At 31.5% G+C, this 17701-nt stretch overlaps 5 protein-coding genes across 6 annotated transcripts; 3 read left to right on the top strand and 2 right to left on the bottom strand.

Annotated features, from left to right (window-relative positions):
- Positions 1 to 5314: 5314 nt before the first annotated feature.
- Positions 5315 to 9790, top strand: LOC103574772 (protein NDNF). Of its 2 annotated transcripts, none has more exons than XM_008554290.2 (7): positions 5315 to 6168; positions 7366 to 7493; positions 7820 to 8138; positions 8217 to 8460; positions 8580 to 8816; positions 8929 to 9084; positions 9162 to 9790. In XM_008554290.2, exons 1-7 carry the CDS (start codon positions 5957 to 5959, stop codon positions 9528 to 9530), a joined length of 1665 nt encoding a protein of 554 aa, XP_008552512.1. In that variant the 5' UTR covers positions 5315 to 5956; the 3' UTR covers positions 9531 to 9790. The 2 variants fall into 2 exon arrangements, with proteins under 2 accessions (XP_008552512.1, XP_008552513.1); XM_008554291.2 differs by having other exon boundaries at positions 9165 to 9790.
- Positions 9791 to 10157: 367 nt separating this feature from the next.
- On the top strand, positions 10158 to 11573 carry LOC103574833 (orexin receptor type 2). The gene is made up of 3 exons (XM_008554382.2): positions 10158 to 10834; positions 10927 to 11117; positions 11185 to 11573. The coding sequence occupies exons 1-3, from the start codon at positions 10296 to 10298 to the stop codon at positions 11571 to 11573; spliced, it is 1119 nt and encodes a 372-aa protein (XP_008552604.1). The 5' UTR covers positions 10158 to 10295.
- LOC103574774 (SET domain-containing protein SmydA-8) lies at positions 11538 to 13822 on the bottom strand. The gene is made up of 5 exons (XM_008554292.2): positions 13760 to 13822; positions 12891 to 13681; positions 12196 to 12422; positions 12020 to 12128; positions 11538 to 11944 (listed from the first exon to the last, which is right to left on the bottom strand). The coding sequence occupies exons 2-5, from the start codon at positions 13676 to 13678 to the stop codon at positions 11638 to 11640; spliced, it is 1431 nt and encodes a 476-aa protein (XP_008552514.1). The 5' UTR covers positions 13679 to 13681; positions 13760 to 13822; the 3' UTR covers positions 11538 to 11637.
- A 1038-nt stretch (positions 13823 to 14860) lies between these two features.
- On the top strand, positions 14861 to 16057 carry LOC103574775 (B-cell CLL/lymphoma 7 protein family member A). The gene is made up of 4 exons (XM_008554293.2): positions 14861 to 15086; positions 15172 to 15247; positions 15328 to 15436; positions 15634 to 16057. Exons 1-4 carry the CDS (start codon positions 14995 to 14997, stop codon positions 15750 to 15752), a joined length of 396 nt encoding a protein of 131 aa, XP_008552515.1. The 5' UTR covers positions 14861 to 14994; the 3' UTR covers positions 15753 to 16057.
- A 150-nt stretch (positions 16058 to 16207) lies between these two features.
- Positions 16208 to 17620, bottom strand: LOC103574777 (C-factor). Its single transcript, XM_008554294.3, has 5 exons — positions 17402 to 17620; positions 17215 to 17266; positions 16797 to 16987; positions 16371 to 16735; positions 16208 to 16310 (listed from the first exon to the last, which is right to left on the bottom strand). The coding sequence occupies exons 1-5, from the start codon at positions 17525 to 17527 to the stop codon at positions 16307 to 16309; spliced, it is 738 nt and encodes a 245-aa protein (XP_008552516.1). The 5' UTR covers positions 17528 to 17620; the 3' UTR covers positions 16208 to 16306.
- Positions 17621 to 17701: the final 81 nt, after the last annotated feature.

A 17701-nucleotide genomic window follows, 5' to 3' on the forward strand; every position in this document is an offset into this window, starting at 1 on the left:
GATATTAAATAATTAAACAAATAGTTTAAGATTTATTTTCAATAAGTCTATTGACTCCTCAGTTCCTACAACATTTTAAACAAATATATTCTCGTTACGCTGTGCTATTTTTTTAGTTTATCTTTATTTTAAATATGTAAATAGTTTAAAAATTCACTCGGATACAACCTTACGATCGATTTTAATCCACATATATTTTTCATTTACATTTATTTATATTTAAATCGGGGAATCCTCGATTTAATACTTTTAACGTTGGTCGATTGAGTAGAGATTTTAAAAATAAAACTCGGAGAATGGGACTTTAAAAAGCCCACGAGATGGCGGCACAATTTACTTTACAATTTTACTAAACAACAACAATTTTATCTTGCGGTCTTTAATTTGCCGACTTAAGATCACACCAAAAATATATTAAATTAAAGTCGATCTAATTTAAATAAATAAAAATAAAAATGTTAAATGTATAAATGCGTGTATGGAGTTTGTCTCCCTAGCCTCTTGCTAAACAATAATAAACAATAATAAACAATAATAAAACCAACATTTCATTGTTGATAATTTGTAATTATAAATAACAAGTGATAATTTAATTAAGCGCCACCCGATACGATATTTAAACAAAAATATATAACAATGATATATTTATTATATGTACCATAATACAATAACTATATATAAAAATAATAAACAGAGAAATAAATGCCGCCACCCAGTATATTTTTTACAGGTTTACAGTTTATAATATTTCATATTAAAGCAAATAATTATAAAATAAAAAAAAATATATAAAACAAATATTACATCAATTTTTTAACGTTAACAATATTTTAAATAAATAGAAAAGAAAAATAATAAAAATAAAAAATAAAGATCGGATTGAGTCGACACTCGTGATATCACACTTTAAATCCCTGGCCACGGGGACCAAATATATTTTTATTGCAAATATACAGATATATATATAACTATTACTACTATTATTAACTATTATTATTATTAATATTAATTTATCCGGTTACAGTTCGATAAAATCACAAGTGTCGATTTAAATGATCTTATTAACGATGGATGCTACATACATGTGATACATACATTTACCGCTGGTTACTTCCTGGCATTAATTATCAGATTAATTTATTAACTGTATAATTAATCGCCCCACTAGTTCACTCACGCACTTTATCACAATTATAAAAGGATTTATTGTCGGAAATTTATAATATTTTATTAATTCGCTATTTTATTTTAAATATATAAGAGAGTTGCAATGAGGCTAGGGATCATTTACGGCTTTTTTTATTTTAAATAACAACAACAAAAAAACATTTCTTTTTTTGTTTTTTGTAAACTAGGTGATTTAGTGATTAACATTTGGTAATTTATAAAATTCGAATCAACAAAAAAAAAGAAAAAAGAAAAAAAAAAAAGAATTGAAATAATGTAATCTTCCTCTCCTCGACACCCTCGTACTTACCGACCTAAACCTTTGAAAATAATTATCTATTAATCCCTAAATAAACTGTACATACCAATTGTAAAAAAGGAGTTTTATTACTTAATTATTTTGAACCTTTTGATATTATTTTTTAAGGTAATCCTATAGCTGGTAGACTCACCATTGGTTTACATTGTATTTATGGCAATTTAAATTAAATGTACATTTATAGAGTAAGATAATTAAATTAATTATTTGTTAACGTCGAAAAAATAAATAATAAATTATTTAAACATTATCTGACTTTCTTTAACTTACTTATTTTTTTCCTCAAGTCTGTTCATTTTTTTTTTTTCTTATAGATTATTTTATCGAGATCCAGCAGAAGACTTTACCAGAAAATATTTACCAACACATCAATCACCATACCCATTCAATAATTTTGTTATTGAATATTTTTCAGCGTTGCCATTTCACCCGAGCCTCCCATAAAAAAAAAAAAAAAATAATAATTATCCTCAAATATCATTTACAGTAATAACAATTAAGATTCAATTAACACGTAATATCAGCTCAAGGATTACCTTAACAAACATTACCCATGATAAAAAATCTCCATGAAAGCTTGAGGTGACTAAGTATTATTGTACTCGTGTTTCTGATTAAACCTGCCTTCAAGTGGACATTTCATGTCCGTCAATAAAAAATAATAAGAGCATTAAATATAAACGATAAGAAGAAAAAAAAAAAATATATATATATATATATACTGGAAGATTGGAAGTAGCATCAAGATCGTCAAGAAACCTATCATTAAGAGCGATAACAGAATTATCGTTTCACATATGTATATAACGAGGATCGTGGCGAAATTTTCGGAGCGCCGGCAATTACCTTGCCGATGATGTTGGATCGAGCCTTTTCAAATAGTTTTGATCAACATCTACAATCTATACACACACATTTATATTTAATATATACACAATCGATATGATAGAGGAGGAAAAAGAACTAAAAGAATAAGAATAAGAAGAAGAAGAAGAAGAAGAAGAAGAAGCTAAAGGAATATCCGCATATAGGTAGAGGGTGCGAGTTGGTCTTTTGCCTGAGGCTCCTGTCTTTCATCGATTGATGAGCACTCGTTTCAAGCAATTATTGTTATTCTGATTACATAATAAGCCCCAGATCAGCTTCACCAGAGTAAGAGAGAGAGGCTTAAAAAAAAAATATATATGTATATAAATATATATGTGTGTATGTTTAGTATCTTTGTTACTCATTCACTGAGTCATTGATTCTTAAACTCATTGGACGGAGAATATAGCGATGGAAACATAATTCGCAAAAGGGCTTGGAGAGAACCCGGTTCCGCGAATTCTCCTTGTAATCGATTCCGTCATGTCGCGGGACCACCCGGTACGGCCCTAATAAATAAGTAATACATCGCTCGAAACAACGACGATGAGGATCGAGGTACGAGGACGTCAGAAAAATCACCAGGATAAATATATATATATATTTAATTTTTATTATTTTGGCTACGGTTTTTCGGCAAGTTTTAAATTTTTTACGGCTATTTGTCTGCTCAACTGGAAGCAAGACACGGTTTTAGGAAATCGAGTACAAACTAACACTTGCAAGGTGTCAGAAAAGTTGCGCTTTGCTTTGGATTAAGTATCGAAATATTCATTGACTGGAAGAGGGTCTTCGGAATCAATTTTCGTTACATGATATTTCATTGTCATTTTTTTTTTTTTTTATTTAGAACTAGAATTTATTTCAGATTTATTAACAAAAAAAAAAAAATGAAAAATAAGTGACTTAAAAAAAAATGTCTAAATTTATCCTTAATTCTGAGTAAATATTTTTTGAACCGTCATAATTACTATACATATAGCGCTTAATATTATTATTAAAATTTGACATAAAGACTTGTTGTACGTGCTCAGACGACATACTAATACTGTATATGACTCAGAATGTGACTCGCTACTAGCAAACTATTTGTGAACATTCGTCTAAAGTATACGAAATAACCCACACACAATATCAGATTCACACACGCACACACCAAACACATTCCCACAGTTACTTACAGAAAACGTTCTTTTACTCGTTACCGTCCTCCGTTGGCTTCGCCAAACTCGTAACTCTCTTTTCACGGTCAGCGGAATACCAAAGTGAAACATAGTAACTCGTAACTATAAATATTATAATTTATTGAACAAGATTAAAGGAAGTTGTTACCAGTATATTTTTCAATAATTTACATCTCTCCCTCCCACCCCTTTCTCCTGCCTACCAACACTCTGGCGATTCTATTGCTTTCTTATTTTAGTGTTAGTCCCTTTTTTTTTAAATTATTTATCCAAGTTTGTGGGAGTTACAAGGGCGTAGACAGGGCGTAAAGACCTCTAAGTTTATGTATTGATATACGACCCGATCACTCATGACCTCGATTTTTTTTTTTTTTTTTTTTTTTTTTAACAAATATTTTAGCATTCAAATCACTTCCTTCATTTTTTTTAATTAAAAAAAAAAAAACCTTATTGATTTGCAAAATAAAAATATGAATTTGATTTATTCGTGTCACCTGAAGCCTGTAATTTAAAAAGGAAAATTAAACTACCGATTTACATCAATTCCATACATTGTAGCAATTTAAAATCGATTTGAGATTAATCGTCGGATAAATTAATTACATAAGGATGTAGTTAGTGGGCAATAAAAAAAAAATGGGGATAAAAAAACGAATGTTTTGCTGTAAGCGTGTCTGACTGGCGAGTGCCGTAACTACTTAAGGAGTAACGGCCGGTTGTTCGGGCATTTTTGTGATATAGAGAATCGGTTTGGTGGAAGCGGTGGAAGTAAAGACAGATAGAGATGAAAACAAAGAGCTTAAGGAGACGAGAGTTCGGGTAGGGGGAGCACGGGAGAGAAATGAGGATGAGGATGAGAATCAAGAGGAGAGCGAGCAAGAGAGAGAGAGAGCAGGGATTTAAAGATGGAGACGTATAGGCCTTTGGCTCGTAAAAAGTGCCCCTCTGAAGTCATGAATATAAATTTATGATAAAGCATAAATGAGAATTTCTTGGGTACGCTTATGCTTGATGCTTGTCCGTGGTCTTTGTGGCTTCCCACGTTTTTTATAATTTTAAATTGCCCACCGAGAGAGTGAGATAATAATAATAATAATAATAATAATAATAATAATAATAATAATAATAATAATAATAATAACAATCATAATATATATATTGGAAACTTTTAAAAGTATCGGAGATCGGAGGTGGGCATGTGGGATCTAATTTGTTTACCATACGTAATGTGACGGCTACTTTTGATGGCTAGATAGCCAAAATGTATGGCTGGGAAAAGTCAAAAAGTGGTCGATCTCACAGGACCTGGGTTTGCGTGACGCTGAGTGATTACGTGATTACGGCAAACTAAAAAATATCCGACGCGTGCGCGTACTTTTTTTTTACTTTTCTTTGTTACATTTTTTTCGACTAACTTAATACGTATATTGTTTTAATATTTTTTTTTCTTTTTTCTGATAAAAAATTAAATATCCAAATTTTTTAAGTAAAAAATAAAAAGTACCGATAAAGTAACATTTGAAAAGCCAAAAAATAAATAATAACATTTTGTCCAAGTTAGCATACTAAATATAATTATCTTAAAGACCCAAAATAATAACCAGGCAATTTAAATAATAAAATAAAAATAATTATTGTTATTTTACTCGCTCGACAAAACTGTTTGACGTGTAAGAAAAAAAATAATTGTAAAAAAAAATAAAATACAAAGAGCCTTTTACTCTTAATCGGTACACACTCGAAGCCTATGCTAGTGGCGTGCGTGTTATGTGTGGCTTCGGGTATCAGTATAGCAGGGAGGAGTTAGTAGCAACAGCAGTCAGAGCCGGACTACTCACAAGTTAACTTAACTTGAGAGAAGCAACGTTAACGCTAATACTAAGGCTAACGCTAACGTTAACACAACATAGCTAAGTCTCAAACTTAAACTCAGATTCCGACTCAAAACTAAAACTTTAACTCATATGTAAGCCGGTCCGGGTCTTAGTGTATTCACTTTACATGCACGTTAATTTAACAAACTGGGCTCGTCAATATAAATATAAATATATATAAAAATACAAGTATACATACAAGTGTTGTTGTTTAAGGTATGATACATACATATAAAAACATCCATGTTAGCGCGCGCACGTATACCGGGGGATAGAGTTTAGTATTAACGTTAAAACGTGATCGTGTGTAGTTGATCGAGTACTTTGTAGTCGAGTATCAAGAAGGGGTTTGTCGACTACTACTTTCGCCTTGATCAAACCGACAACGTCCTCAGTCTCTTGAAATCCTTTATACGACACACATCATACTTAAACTACTTAAACTTGCACTTTTTATTATAAAAACTCAACTCAAGTACATTAATTACTTGTCCTTTATATACTTAATTTGTTGTTTTATTTATTACTCCGTAATAATAATAATAATGTTCCTCAATATTCGGTTGATTATTGTTACGATAATTTTAACACAACGTAAGAATCTCAGTGCTAGGGGTGAAGATGCCTTGCAAATTCGACAAACATTTAATCAAACTAATAATAACAATAATCGTGGACGTGAAAGCATCAACAAAACGGATATGTTGTATCCTGAACATCAAATACCGGCAATCATTCAACCTGGCAATGTATCCAAGTAAGTTATTACTATTTATTATTAATTATTATTATTATTAGTAAGCATTAATTTATATTTTTATTATTTTTATCAACTCGTAATTTATAATTTTTTCAAAAATACGTTTCTTAATTTTTTTTTTTTTTTTAAAGAAAAAAAAACATACATTAGTAAGTAGTAAAAATATAATCTCGTAATATTAATAAACGTATCTATAAGTAATTGCTATCGATTGCTCGTTAAAACTATTTACCCATTACCCCTTTTATCTCAATAATTAAATGAGTAATAAGTCGTAATAGCTTTAATAATACTAAGCACATAACGATATATATATATAGATGTATAGATATAAAATGTATAATAATTTAGTAAATAGGATAATAAGTGTATTACTGAGTTAACAATTTAGCTAATGTAAGTAACCGCGTGGCTGGTATGACAGAATTCACGGCGCGTGTTTCACTCGTCTCGTCTATAGACGTTGCGCGGTGCTGGATTTAGCACATGGGGGTCGCGAACACCACGACCCCAGACGCCGCGACGCCGGCATTGTGTCTCTTCTCGTCTCTTCTCTTTACATATATATATATATAGTTAACTTTCTGTGCAACGCTAATTTTACAATGGACGACACACGTGCAACGAGCAACGTCCTCAGTCCTCAAGCACCAGCTAAAAAATAAATACATTTTTTTACTCTTTATTTTATAAATCAAAATGTCGCGTTGCCTGGCTCATTGCCGGAGTTTCTTCCGCCCTATCTTTGTACGTACAATTGTAACTTAAAAATAATTTTTTAAGTTAAAAAATTAAATTGAAGGACTTGGAAAAAATAAACATAAAAAAAAGAAAAAAAAAATTTTTAATATATATCGTGTATGCATATTGTTGGCTATTTGTAAAATATAAAGCTGAAACACATAAACCCATAGCAGGTCTCGTGACTCAGGACCACCCATACTCCAGAAGCTCTTTCATCAGTTTATTAAACTAGGCCACGAGCCGTATTTTAGTTTCGCTGATGGTAGGTTACACTTAATCACAATGTCCTTTTTTATTATTATAATTATTTTTTATTTACATAAATACATACATATTTATTTGAATTTAAATATTTAATTATAGTATTTATGAAAATTAATAAGCGTATTATTGAATGCTGTTAATTTTATGAAATAATGTCGGTACTGGATCCAGATGATGTACTTGCAGGTTTTATTATCTAAGTCACAGAGACGGGCATCCTTTGACGCTCATTGTAACACCCTGTACTGGAGCCATTCAGTGGACTGTCAACTGCCTCGAGGCACCGCCGGATAATCGACAAGGTGAAGCTGAATGTGAGTTTTATTTTCATTTTACTCATTACAATTATCGTTACTTTTAATGCGTCAGATAAATTATTTATTAAACTCATTACGATATTACATTTTTATTTAGCATCATATGAGTTTCTTTTTATTTTTTTATGAATATGTGTGGCATGTTTATTTATCTAAATAAATGATAAATAATTTTCTTCATGGAATTTATCATTTAATTTTTTTAAAATAAAAACTGACGTAATAATTATTTTAAATATTTATTTTTTTTAAATTATTATTAATAATGACAATAAAGTAAATAAAACGGATTTTATGTTGACAAAAAAAAAAAAAAAAAACAGCAGCAGCATTGACACGATGGCCCGTAAATGCACTTATTCCCGGATCACCGTTATTCAGCTACCAAGGCGACGAAGCGCAAAACTTTACGATTCCGCGAGTACGTGCGGGACTTTATAGACTCGAGATAAAAACTGCAGACATAACTACGCGTACTAACATTCCCGATAGATCACCGAAGACGGTCTTGCTCTACGCAACCTCCAGCGCCTTGGATCATCTCCCAGTATCCTATGAGAGTACTCGCGGCAAGCGACATCGCGCATTGAGATTTCAACCGAGAAGAAATAGACGAAGACTCACTGTTTCCTGGAGCAAGAGGTTTTTTGTTATTCTATTTATTAAACAAACTAATTAATTAATTAATTAATTAATCACTTAAATAAAATTTAATTAAAGTCATGTAGATCCACACATGTCTAATTACTGTCTCGCGGTAACCTCCGGGCCGGTAGTTCATCCTCCGACACTTTGTGCTGCTCAAAACGTCCTGGAAACTCATTCGCGGCCGATTAAAAGCTCTGGCTCATCACGGGAACATCAACATCGCGGCAATCCAGAGGGTCTTCACTGTTTCAATCAAACAAAACTCACTTTGCATGGTCTTAAATACAATACAACGTATGACTTTACTCTTTATGTGGTTTGTATATATTTTTTTTAAATAATCGTTCATTATATAAATTTTTAAAATATAATTTATGATATTAAATTTTTAGTCTTTATTTTTATTTATTTGTAGTGATTAATTTTTTGTTGCAGGTGAGCACGAGAAACAATGTATCGACACGAATATCCACTGAATCGTTTAAATTCCGTCGTACGCCCGCCCAAGTGTTACGGACTGGTCGTTATGTTACCGCGAATTTACGTAAATATGATGGATTTATGAATTTCCAATATCAGCCGCCGCACAACGGCACCACGGAATTTTATATTTTGCCATGTGGCGGCGGAATCGTGAGAGCTAAACTTCGCGGCCCGTCTGGATTTATAAGGGTATTTATCCATTTTTTATATACATTCCTTTATTATTTATTATTTTTTAGTTATTGTATACTAGAAAAAATATCTGAGTTTTATTTTTTCTTTAATTTGTGTAAAAATTTAGAAAAAAGAAGTAGTAGGCCACGCATCTTTGAAAGCGCCTTCATTAGAACCAGGCAGTCGTTATATTCTTGGAATCTACGCAACACCTCAGGAGTTAATAAAAGTATCTTCAGTTAAAGTTTTAGCGACACAAGAAGGATCTGTTTCATATCCAGAAGTAAATTTAAATTTCATATATGTATATCTATAATTTTTTATAAAAATAAGTGATTTATAGAATAAAATTTGTTGAAGCAGGTTCCAACAAAAAGCGCACCTCGGGAGTATCGATCGCTACGTAAATGTCACGAAGTTACAGTCGGGGTTGAGTCAGCAGGAGCCGCTAAGTACTGTGTCCTGGTACGAGAATTGAGGGGCTCCTCGTCTGTCACGGGAATCTTAAGCATTCCCGATCAGTGCGGTCTCCACCGTCGACGCAGGTCTGAGTACACACTCGAGCAGTGTGAGGACAAGACGAATCCGCCGGACAACCGCGCGCTTCTTTTCACCATAAAACGACTACAGCCCGCGAAAGCATACTTAGTCCAGATAACTGCTCAAATTCACGGCCAATCCCTCTCGTATCCTCTCATCGACGTTCACACCCGGAGATGCCAGCTATAAAATTTATTTTTATTTTTTAAAGCTCATAGTTCGTAAAAACAAACAAACCTTGTAAATATTTAACAAATTGAAAAAGAAAAAAAAAACAAAAACAAACAAACGTATGCATGTATATATCAAAGTGTGAATGGATTTTTTCTTAAAATTGCTGATGTGTAATGTATTTTTTTACTTCGTTGATCGTTACATATATAATTAAATGATAATTAATCAATCGATTGATTCACTCATTTATAGACTAAATATTTAATTGAATTGATTGTGACAAAATAAATTATAAGTTAATAAATTTTTTTATCAAAATATAAACTATTTTTGTATTTTTATATTTTAATAACAATTATTTTATTGCAGGAATGAAAAAAAAAAAAAAACAATTTATCAAATAATAATAATAATTTTAATATGAATTTATTATCCACTTGAAAGAAAACTCATCGAAGCGTAAAAATGAAATAAAAAAAATTTCCCATATGTCGTTATAAAATCACACTTATCCACTCTCCATGATTGCCTCTACACACAAATCCATTTATATATTAATCAAAAACTCTTTACTCTAACACACAGTAACACAAGTTTGCTAGTTACCGTACCGCATAAATTGTACGCATACAAATTCCGCGTCTGAACGTATCTATTTCTGTCTTGTTTACGGTACAAATCCGACTGAGTTTTAAACTGAACGAGAAACCAGCAACTTTGTCCGCGTTTTAAATCATTCTTATCAGTGATTTAAATCATTTAAAAAAAAAAAATAAAAAAATGAACGTGGCGTTCGAGGATGATTTTATCGTGTTGGCTGACGAATTTCGTGAGATTTTACAAGTGATAATATGGCCAGTGGTGATTGTGGGCTTAGTAGCCAATCTCGCAGTTATATTACGAATTTTACTACCAATAAAAAGTAATAAAAATTCAAATCTCAAGCCATTTTATCGGTCATCCTTAATTTCGTTGGCTGTCGCCGATCTACTGATGATTTTAGCATCAGGTACCAATACCCTATCCATCCTATCCAGCAAAACCTTTATCTGGAACCTGTCATCCACTGCCTGTACCCTAATTCCGTATCTCCAAACGGTTGCGATGATCGTCGCGTCTCTAAACCTCGCGTTCGTCGCAATAGATCGTTTTGCGGCGATCCAGCCTCGTCTGCCTCCAGCAAAACCCTCAAATTCTTTGGGAATTCTCATAATGATAATAATTATCACATGGAGTATTGCCCTGGGCTCTTCTTACCCAGTTTTAAACATCTATACCTCGGAAACAGTTACCATAATAACAAATTCAACTGCCTACACGTACGTTAACTATTTATTTTATTTATCTTTCACTATAACAACATCTATTGTCTATAGTATATATAATTTTATTATTGTTATTTCTAAAATAGTGCTGCACTGTGCATTGTCAATGATCGCAATTCAGCCGCGACTATTTACACAGCTCTATTTACTGTAATTTTTCTACCACTCGCTACCGTATTCATACTCGTTTACATTCTGCTGGCTCGCAGTATCTACAAAAAAAAATTTCCCGGTAATCAATCAACTGGAGGTTCAATCAGCCAAGAAATTTCCACAGGTAAAATTAAAAATAAAAGTAATAATAAATTTGTAAATTTATAAAAATATCGTAATTTACTTTGTAGCATCGACAAGTATCACGACGAGTGCACCCAAACCAGTGAAGAATAAAAAAATTCCAATGCATGTAATCCGCAAGCGTCGAACCGTACGTGTAATTTTAATTTTAATCGGCGTGTTTGTTTTGTGCCGGATGCCTCAGTGGTCATTTCTGGTAACTAAATTATACATCAAAGTGAGCCATAAATTCTGGTGGCACTTGCAAGTAATTTTGACATTACTGTCACTAATAAATGCCGCGGTACATCCATTTCTTTATGCATTTCTAAACGAAGCACTGTCACTAGTTACTTGGATAAATTCCTTGTGTATTAAGTCTACGAGCAAAGAGTCCTCAAAAAATATTCCTGACAGCATCACTGTAAAAATACCCCGAAGTCCTTATGCCGCTTAATTAGTTATATTAAATAAATTGCTAATTAACTTTTATTATATATTTATTAATTATAAATAATAAATTATAATTCAGTCTCTATGAGTTTTTTGAATTTTTCACCGGGACTTTGAGCTGGCTCATGTTTAAGTAACTCAATAGCACGTTTCAAATTAAGCTGACGATCTTCCCCAGGGCATCCAGCTAACTCTCGTAATGCCACCGCCGTATATAAACAAAGTCGAGTACCATAAGGATCTAGTATTGATGTTGTCTCTAGGATGCGTACACATAATTCACGTTTTTGCGGATTATCGGGAGACTGCAGTTGGATAAGCGAGTGTGCGACTGCAATGCAATGCTGATGACCAGGATGTAAAAGTACTTGCAATCTTTATTTAAACAACAACAAAAAAAATATGTATTCTACTAATAAATATCTTATTTAATTGTACTTAATTAATTACCTTGATAATAAATCACTTAGTACTGATTCTTTGGCGGTAGTCATTGCGTTTTCAACTTCTTCGTCCAGACGATCTGTTAATTGCAACACTTCTGATGATGTTAAAGTTCCTAATTGAAAAAATTATTTATTTATTTATTTATTAAGTCAACTGGTTATTTTATTTAATTTATGTACCTGGGCATGAGTTGCAAGACCACTCGGTATCTAAATCAAGAGGATCTTTAGGTAACACAAGACCAGATCCGCATGTGCACTTGAGAGTACTCAAGTGACTTTTTAACTCCGTTGGATCTTTACACCGCTCGCAGTGACATGCAAAGTATTTTGTTGCTAATAAATGCTCACGGCGGGCTCTGGTTGACCATAACACGTGAGTGTATGTTGTGCTTATATGCTGGCCTCTGAATAAATTTTACTTTATCAGAAAAATTAACTTTTTTTTTTTTTAATCAGCAGTAGCGAATAAAATTATTGATTTTACAGAAAAAAGTTATCAAATATGTTTTGTAGAGAAAAAAAAAAAGTCATTTATAAATTTTCAGAATTGGATAAATTTAAAAATACTCGTAACTTTTTAAATTTTGATTTTATCAATTTATTGCTAGACTTTTTTTATCAGTCATTAAATTTTCTACAAAATTGTCTTTTAACTTTTTTTATGTAAATAGTATACTTAAGATACTACAAGTGATTTTAAGTGAATTTTAATAAAAAATTGACTTAAAAGTTGGATAACTTTTAAACTTTCGTACATATGGACTTGGCCTGTGATACTTTTTTATAGGTAATTTAATGCTCGACAAAGCTGCCCGCTTTTAAAAGTCAGAAAAAATTATAGACAAAGTGAAAATTAAAAATAAATATATTACTTTTTAATAAATGTAGCAGCGGTGACGATAATTCTCGGGCGTCCTTTATAATCGACAGTAAAATTATGACGCGTATTAGCGAGACACGAGTGTTCAAGTAGACAAGCGTACTGATAGATAGCAACGGAACCTTCGGGAGGATTTGTCTCCAATGCATTGACATCGATAAGTCCACAAATTTTACGTACAACCTCTTTATCAACAGCCAGAGCTTCAATAATCGGTTCCAATTGCTCAATCATCATCTCTGTTTCCTCGTAAGCTTCAGTATCTCGTCCCCGATCTTCTTGATGGCTCTCCAGACTATCGAGAGTCCGCCAGCGCCCTGGACTCTTCTTGTAAATCAGAATCATCCTCAAGACCATGAGGAAATCGTACGAAGGAATAAGACGCAGGCCCTCGAGTACTTTGCACTCGACCGCGTGCCGGTTTTCGTCAACGAGTCCGTCACATGATACTTTGCACGCATACCATGAGCATCCTGGACATCGGACCCGGACATTTGGGTCCCCGCAGCCGACGCAAATACGCTCAGTGTGTCTCGCTGGTCCCCAAACCAACGGAGTCTCCGCTATCACTAAATCTCCAGGGTTCAAATCCCGGGTTGCTATCAAATGTTTTCCCAGTTCTGGAGACTCGTTTATTTCCCAGGAACGACAGGTGAGTTTGTGTTGCGGCCAATCGTCACGTTGATGAGCTGCACCACAGTAAAACTTCATTTTGCAACCCGTGCAACGATGTTTAGCTTCTGATTTACAAACTTCACATATTCCTGACTCAGCTTCCATTTTCTACGGTAATAAAAAAATAAAAATAAAAAATTTAATAATTAATCTTACAAATAAATAAAAAAAATTCAAAAAACGTACCAACAAATATTGTAGTCAGCATACATTTACTAAACTGTCTTGACTGTCACACTTGGAGTACCCGATTTAAATATAACTAGATATAAAAATAGACTGTAAAGGCTAGTGGGAAGAGAAGTTTAAGTTATTGTTGAAGCTCGAATAATAAAATAAATATATTCATTTTCGAAATCTGTTAATTATCATTAAAAAAATGATTATATAATATAAATAATAAATTTATAAAAAGTAAAGAGAGTTAGGTGTCCTGTATTTGTAAAACGAGAGTGAGGAAAGCTTATTGCGATCTATGGAAGATAAATATTCTCTCGGGAACATGGTAGTAGAAACGCTTGTAAAATCCGTAAATGGAAAACGGTTTATTCCAAAAGTAAGATTACATAGGTAGTTACAAGAGACATTTACCAGGACTCTGGTCTCTGCTCTCTGGTTCTCGTGTAGTGTCTTGCTCTTGGGATGATGTTCATTAACATTAGAAACGTCTTCTGACGTTCAGCCATCAGATCCCTCAGTATGTACGTAATCCATATGTTGTTGTTATTTTTTTTTATCCTTTTTTTTTTATTTAAGATATACATATAGCGAAGCCTTGACCGGTGAAGGCGGATAAAAAGTTTTCCATTAGTATTCTCCATGTTACTGGACTATTAATATTTTTTTTCATTTAAACATTTATCGTGTATCGCCAAACCTGGAGTTAATTTTATCACTAATTTAATTGACTTTCAAATTTTCATAAATTTATTACTTTTTTTTTATAAATGTTAAAAAAAAATGTTATTTTATAATTGATCAGAATATACTTCCGGTTTTTGTAATTTAAATATTTAGAAGTTCAATTTCAAAAAATTTTTAAAATTTAATTTTATTTTTATTAAACATTTAAAATTTTTTTTATTTGTGATAAATTTAAATTCATTTTGGGAAATAAAAAACAAACCGACTGATTTTTAGTTAATTATCGATATATTTAATTAGTAAATAATTTTTAAAAACTTAATATCTTGTATATTCAAATATTGGCGCGCAAATTTGACGCACGCGCATAAATTCAAATGAAAAAAAAAAGCGCCCTCCTGTCACTAATCCTTCAGACAGAGTTTGTGAACTACAACTAACCTATCAATGCGTCATTTTGATACTTATTATTTAAATTAATTATTTATTATAGTTAATAGTCTATAAATATTGACGTACTACCAACAATAGTAGTAAATAAATAAACAAAGTGTATCATGATGTCGCGATCCGTGCGAGCGGAAACACGAAGTCGTGCCAAAGATGACATAAAAAGAGTTATGCAAGTTGTTGATAAAGTTCGCCACTGGTAATTTATTTATTTAATAAGTAAACAATTATCCCTCTCTTTTATTTATTTATTTTGTTTTTGTTTTATTTTGTTTGTTGTTTAGGGAAAAAAAATGGGTTACGATAGGAGAGACAACAATGAAAATTTATAAATGGGTTCCAATATCAACACTCGAGCTGGTGAGTTATTTTATTAATTATTAATAAAATTTAATTCATAATTTAATTCATAAATAAATAAATAATTATTTTTTATTTAGAAAAAAAAAGCTAAATCCTTAGCCGATAAAGAAAATGGAATACCAAGGAAAAGTGGAATCGATTCATCAAATAATTCAAATTTTGGGCTTACTGAAGATTCAAATACATGTAATATATATTTTTTTATTGTTATAATTATTATTATTATTTATTGAGTTAATGGTTTAAATAATAATCTTACTATTTATTTTTTTATTTTAAATAGAAATTATAAATTTAAGTAAAAGATTATGAACTAGACCATTAGCTTGAGTAGTTATGATTTATTTTATTTATTTTTATTATTTTATTAAAATGAAATATAGGCTTTTCGACTGTAAGTGATTCGCAAGGTATGACAGATTTTTCAACTCATCTAGGGTTTTCAGAAGATTCAAACTCCCAAAACAGTGAACCGGCTCCAAAAGTACTCAAGACTGAATGATTAGTTGAATAGTGGCAGGATAAAGATAAATTATATAGAAAATGATACTACAAACTAACGATAATTAACTAAGTAAATAATTAATTGATAATAATCACAACAACTTTCACGATATCATTTTAAATCATTTTCATTTATGATAAAACTTTTTTTATAATAAATTTAATTTAATTTAAATTTAAGATTTATTAATTAATTTTTTAGCCTCATTAATTATAAAGCACAATCAGGATTCTTTTTTTTTTAATTAATATAATTATATATAAGAATTTTGTGTAAATATAAATCATTTAGTCTACAGACAACAGCAAAAATGTTACTTAAAAAGAAAGAAATTAAATTAATGTATAAAAATAAAAAAGTAACTAAATATTGTCGATTTATATTCCAAAATATATTAAATTTTAAGTACCTCCAATAAATAATTATTTAGTTTTTTTTAAATCCTTTTATTGTTGATTATTTTTTTGCCACTTAGCCATTAAAAAATTACAAAATTCTTTTAATTATATTTAATATTATTTTGAGTGCGAAAATAATTTATTTGTAATATTTTACCTGCAACAAATAATTAAATAATTAATAACTGACTATTAAATTAATTTTTAAAAAACTTACCAGGGCAAAATGGTACCGTCGTTTCTAATAAAAGTTCCATTATCTTTCTCAGAGAGTCCTAGAACAGTTTTAACCATATTCTGAACACTGGAATCAATATCCATTGGCGCGTTACTACCACCCATGTCCGTTTTTACCCATCCCGGATGCATGCAAGCCACCAGGATTCCGTCGTCTTTCAGATCGACACTCATCGACTTGGTGGCGGCATTTAGCGCCGCTTTGCTGCATCTGTACGGATAAGCTCCACCTGATCCGTTGTCTGCAATGCTTCCCATCAAAGATGTCATGTTGATAACAGCAGCGCGGTCTACTCCCATACCCTGTTTTCCTGTCGCGGCTTTTTTTAGCAGAGGCAGAAATGCCTGAAATTAAATCAGTCAGTTTCATCTCTAACTTTAACTCTAGTTAATTGATTTTTAATACCTTGGTTAACATTATGGGTACCACAGTATTGACAAAATAAACTTCTGTTAAATCTTCAGCTTTGACTCCTTCAAGTTTTGTTGACTGTGTCATTATAGCGGCGTTATTAAACAGGACATTCAAACCAGCATCTCCAACATGCGAGCTGACTTCATTTACAATTCGGTCATAATCTTTCAAATCTTTCAGATCTAAAACATTGATTAATTAATTAAAAACATTTACACCACAATTTAAAGTAACTATAGGCCTAGACCTAGACCTGATCGATCAGTCAGCCATGTCCTTGATAAATAATTATTTATTCACATGACTGGTGATAAATTTACAATCGATATTACGTTATAATAAAACTACCGAGTAAATTACTTTTGTAAAAGTCAACAGTCTTATCAAGACTGATAATAATTATGATTACCTGCTTTTATGATGTGGACATTATTTGATCTTTCAGCGATTTCTCGTAATTTCTGTAAATTAAGTTATTTAAAATTGATATGAGTTTTTTAAAATGTTTAAATTGCTTCAATGAAACAATATCAAACAGTGAATTAAATGAGAATAAAATAATTGAAGGTAAGCTTATTGTTTGAATTATTACTTACATCAGCTTTATTTATGTCACGACAAGTAGCAAATATTTTTTCTGGTGGATTTGGTAATTGAGTTAGATGTTGAACTAAACCCAATCCCAATCCTCTGTTACATCCAGTTATTAAAATTGAACGCATTGTATTTATTTATTTATTTATTTATTTAACAAGACGTATTAAATTTTGTTTTAACCTCAATAGACACTTTATTGCGTTGTTAAAAATAAGAAAAGTAAGTAGCTACGATTAGATTGTGAATCGCTGCGAGACTGGCGTATGTTTTTTAAATTTTCTCTGGCCAATCACAGCGCA

This window comes from Microplitis demolitor, chromosome 2, assembly GCF_026212275.2.
Source record: "Microplitis demolitor isolate Queensland-Clemson2020A chromosome 2, iyMicDemo2.1a, whole genome shotgun sequence".
Classification (NCBI taxonomy): domain Eukaryota; kingdom Metazoa; phylum Arthropoda; class Insecta; order Hymenoptera; family Braconidae; genus Microplitis; species Microplitis demolitor.

Coding starts and splice junctions, on each gene's coding strand:
- LOC103574774 (XM_008554292.2), bottom strand. CDS start 13,678: ATGGAAGCTGAGTCAGGAATATGTGAAGTTTGTAAATCAGAAGCTAAA. Junction 12,423..12,890: donor GCTGCTACATTTATTAAAAA/GTAATATATTTA, acceptor AAATTTATTCAG/AGGCCAGCATATAAGCACAA. Junction 12,129..12,195: donor GTCTTGCAACTCATGCCCAG/GTACATAAATTA, acceptor TTTTTCAATTAG/GAACTTTAACATCATCAGAA.
- LOC103574775 (XM_008554293.2), top strand. CDS start 14,995: ATGATGTCGCGATCCGTGCGAGCGGAAACACGAAGTCGTGCCAAAGAT. Junction 15,087..15,171: donor GTTGATAAAGTTCGCCACTG/GTAATTTATTTA, acceptor TTTGTTGTTTAG/GGAAAAAAAATGGGTTACGA. Junction 15,437..15,633: donor TACTGAAGATTCAAATACAT/GTAATATATATT, acceptor AATGAAATATAG/GCTTTTCGACTGTAAGTGAT.
- LOC103574772 (XM_008554290.2), top strand. CDS start 5,957: ATGTTCCTCAATATTCGGTTGATTATTGTTACGATAATTTTAACACAA. Junction 8,817..8,928: donor GCCCGTCTGGATTTATAAGG/GTATTTATCCAT, acceptor GTAAAAATTTAG/AAAAAAGAAGTAGTAGGCCA. Junction 9,085..9,161: donor GATCTGTTTCATATCCAGAA/GTAAATTTAAAT, acceptor AATTTGTTGAAG/CAGGTTCCAACAAAAAGCGC.
- LOC103574833 (XM_008554382.2), top strand. CDS start 10,296: ATGAACGTGGCGTTCGAGGATGATTTTATCGTGTTGGCTGACGAATTT. Junction 10,835..10,926: donor ACAAATTCAACTGCCTACAC/GTACGTTAACTA, acceptor TTTCTAAAATAG/TGCTGCACTGTGCATTGTCA. Junction 11,118..11,184: donor CAGCCAAGAAATTTCCACAG/GTAAAATTAAAA, acceptor TTTACTTTGTAG/CATCGACAAGTATCACGACG.
- LOC103574777 (XM_008554294.3), bottom strand. CDS start 17,527: ATGCGTTCAATTTTAATAACTGGATGTAACAGAGGATTGGGATTGGGT. Junction 17,267..17,401: donor GTGACATAAATAAAGCTGAT/GTAAGTAATAAT, acceptor CTTAATTTACAG/AAATTACGAGAAATCGCTGA. Junction 16,988..17,214: donor TGTCCACATCATAAAAGCAG/GTAATCATAATT, acceptor TCAATGTTTTAG/ATCTGAAAGATTTGAAAGAT.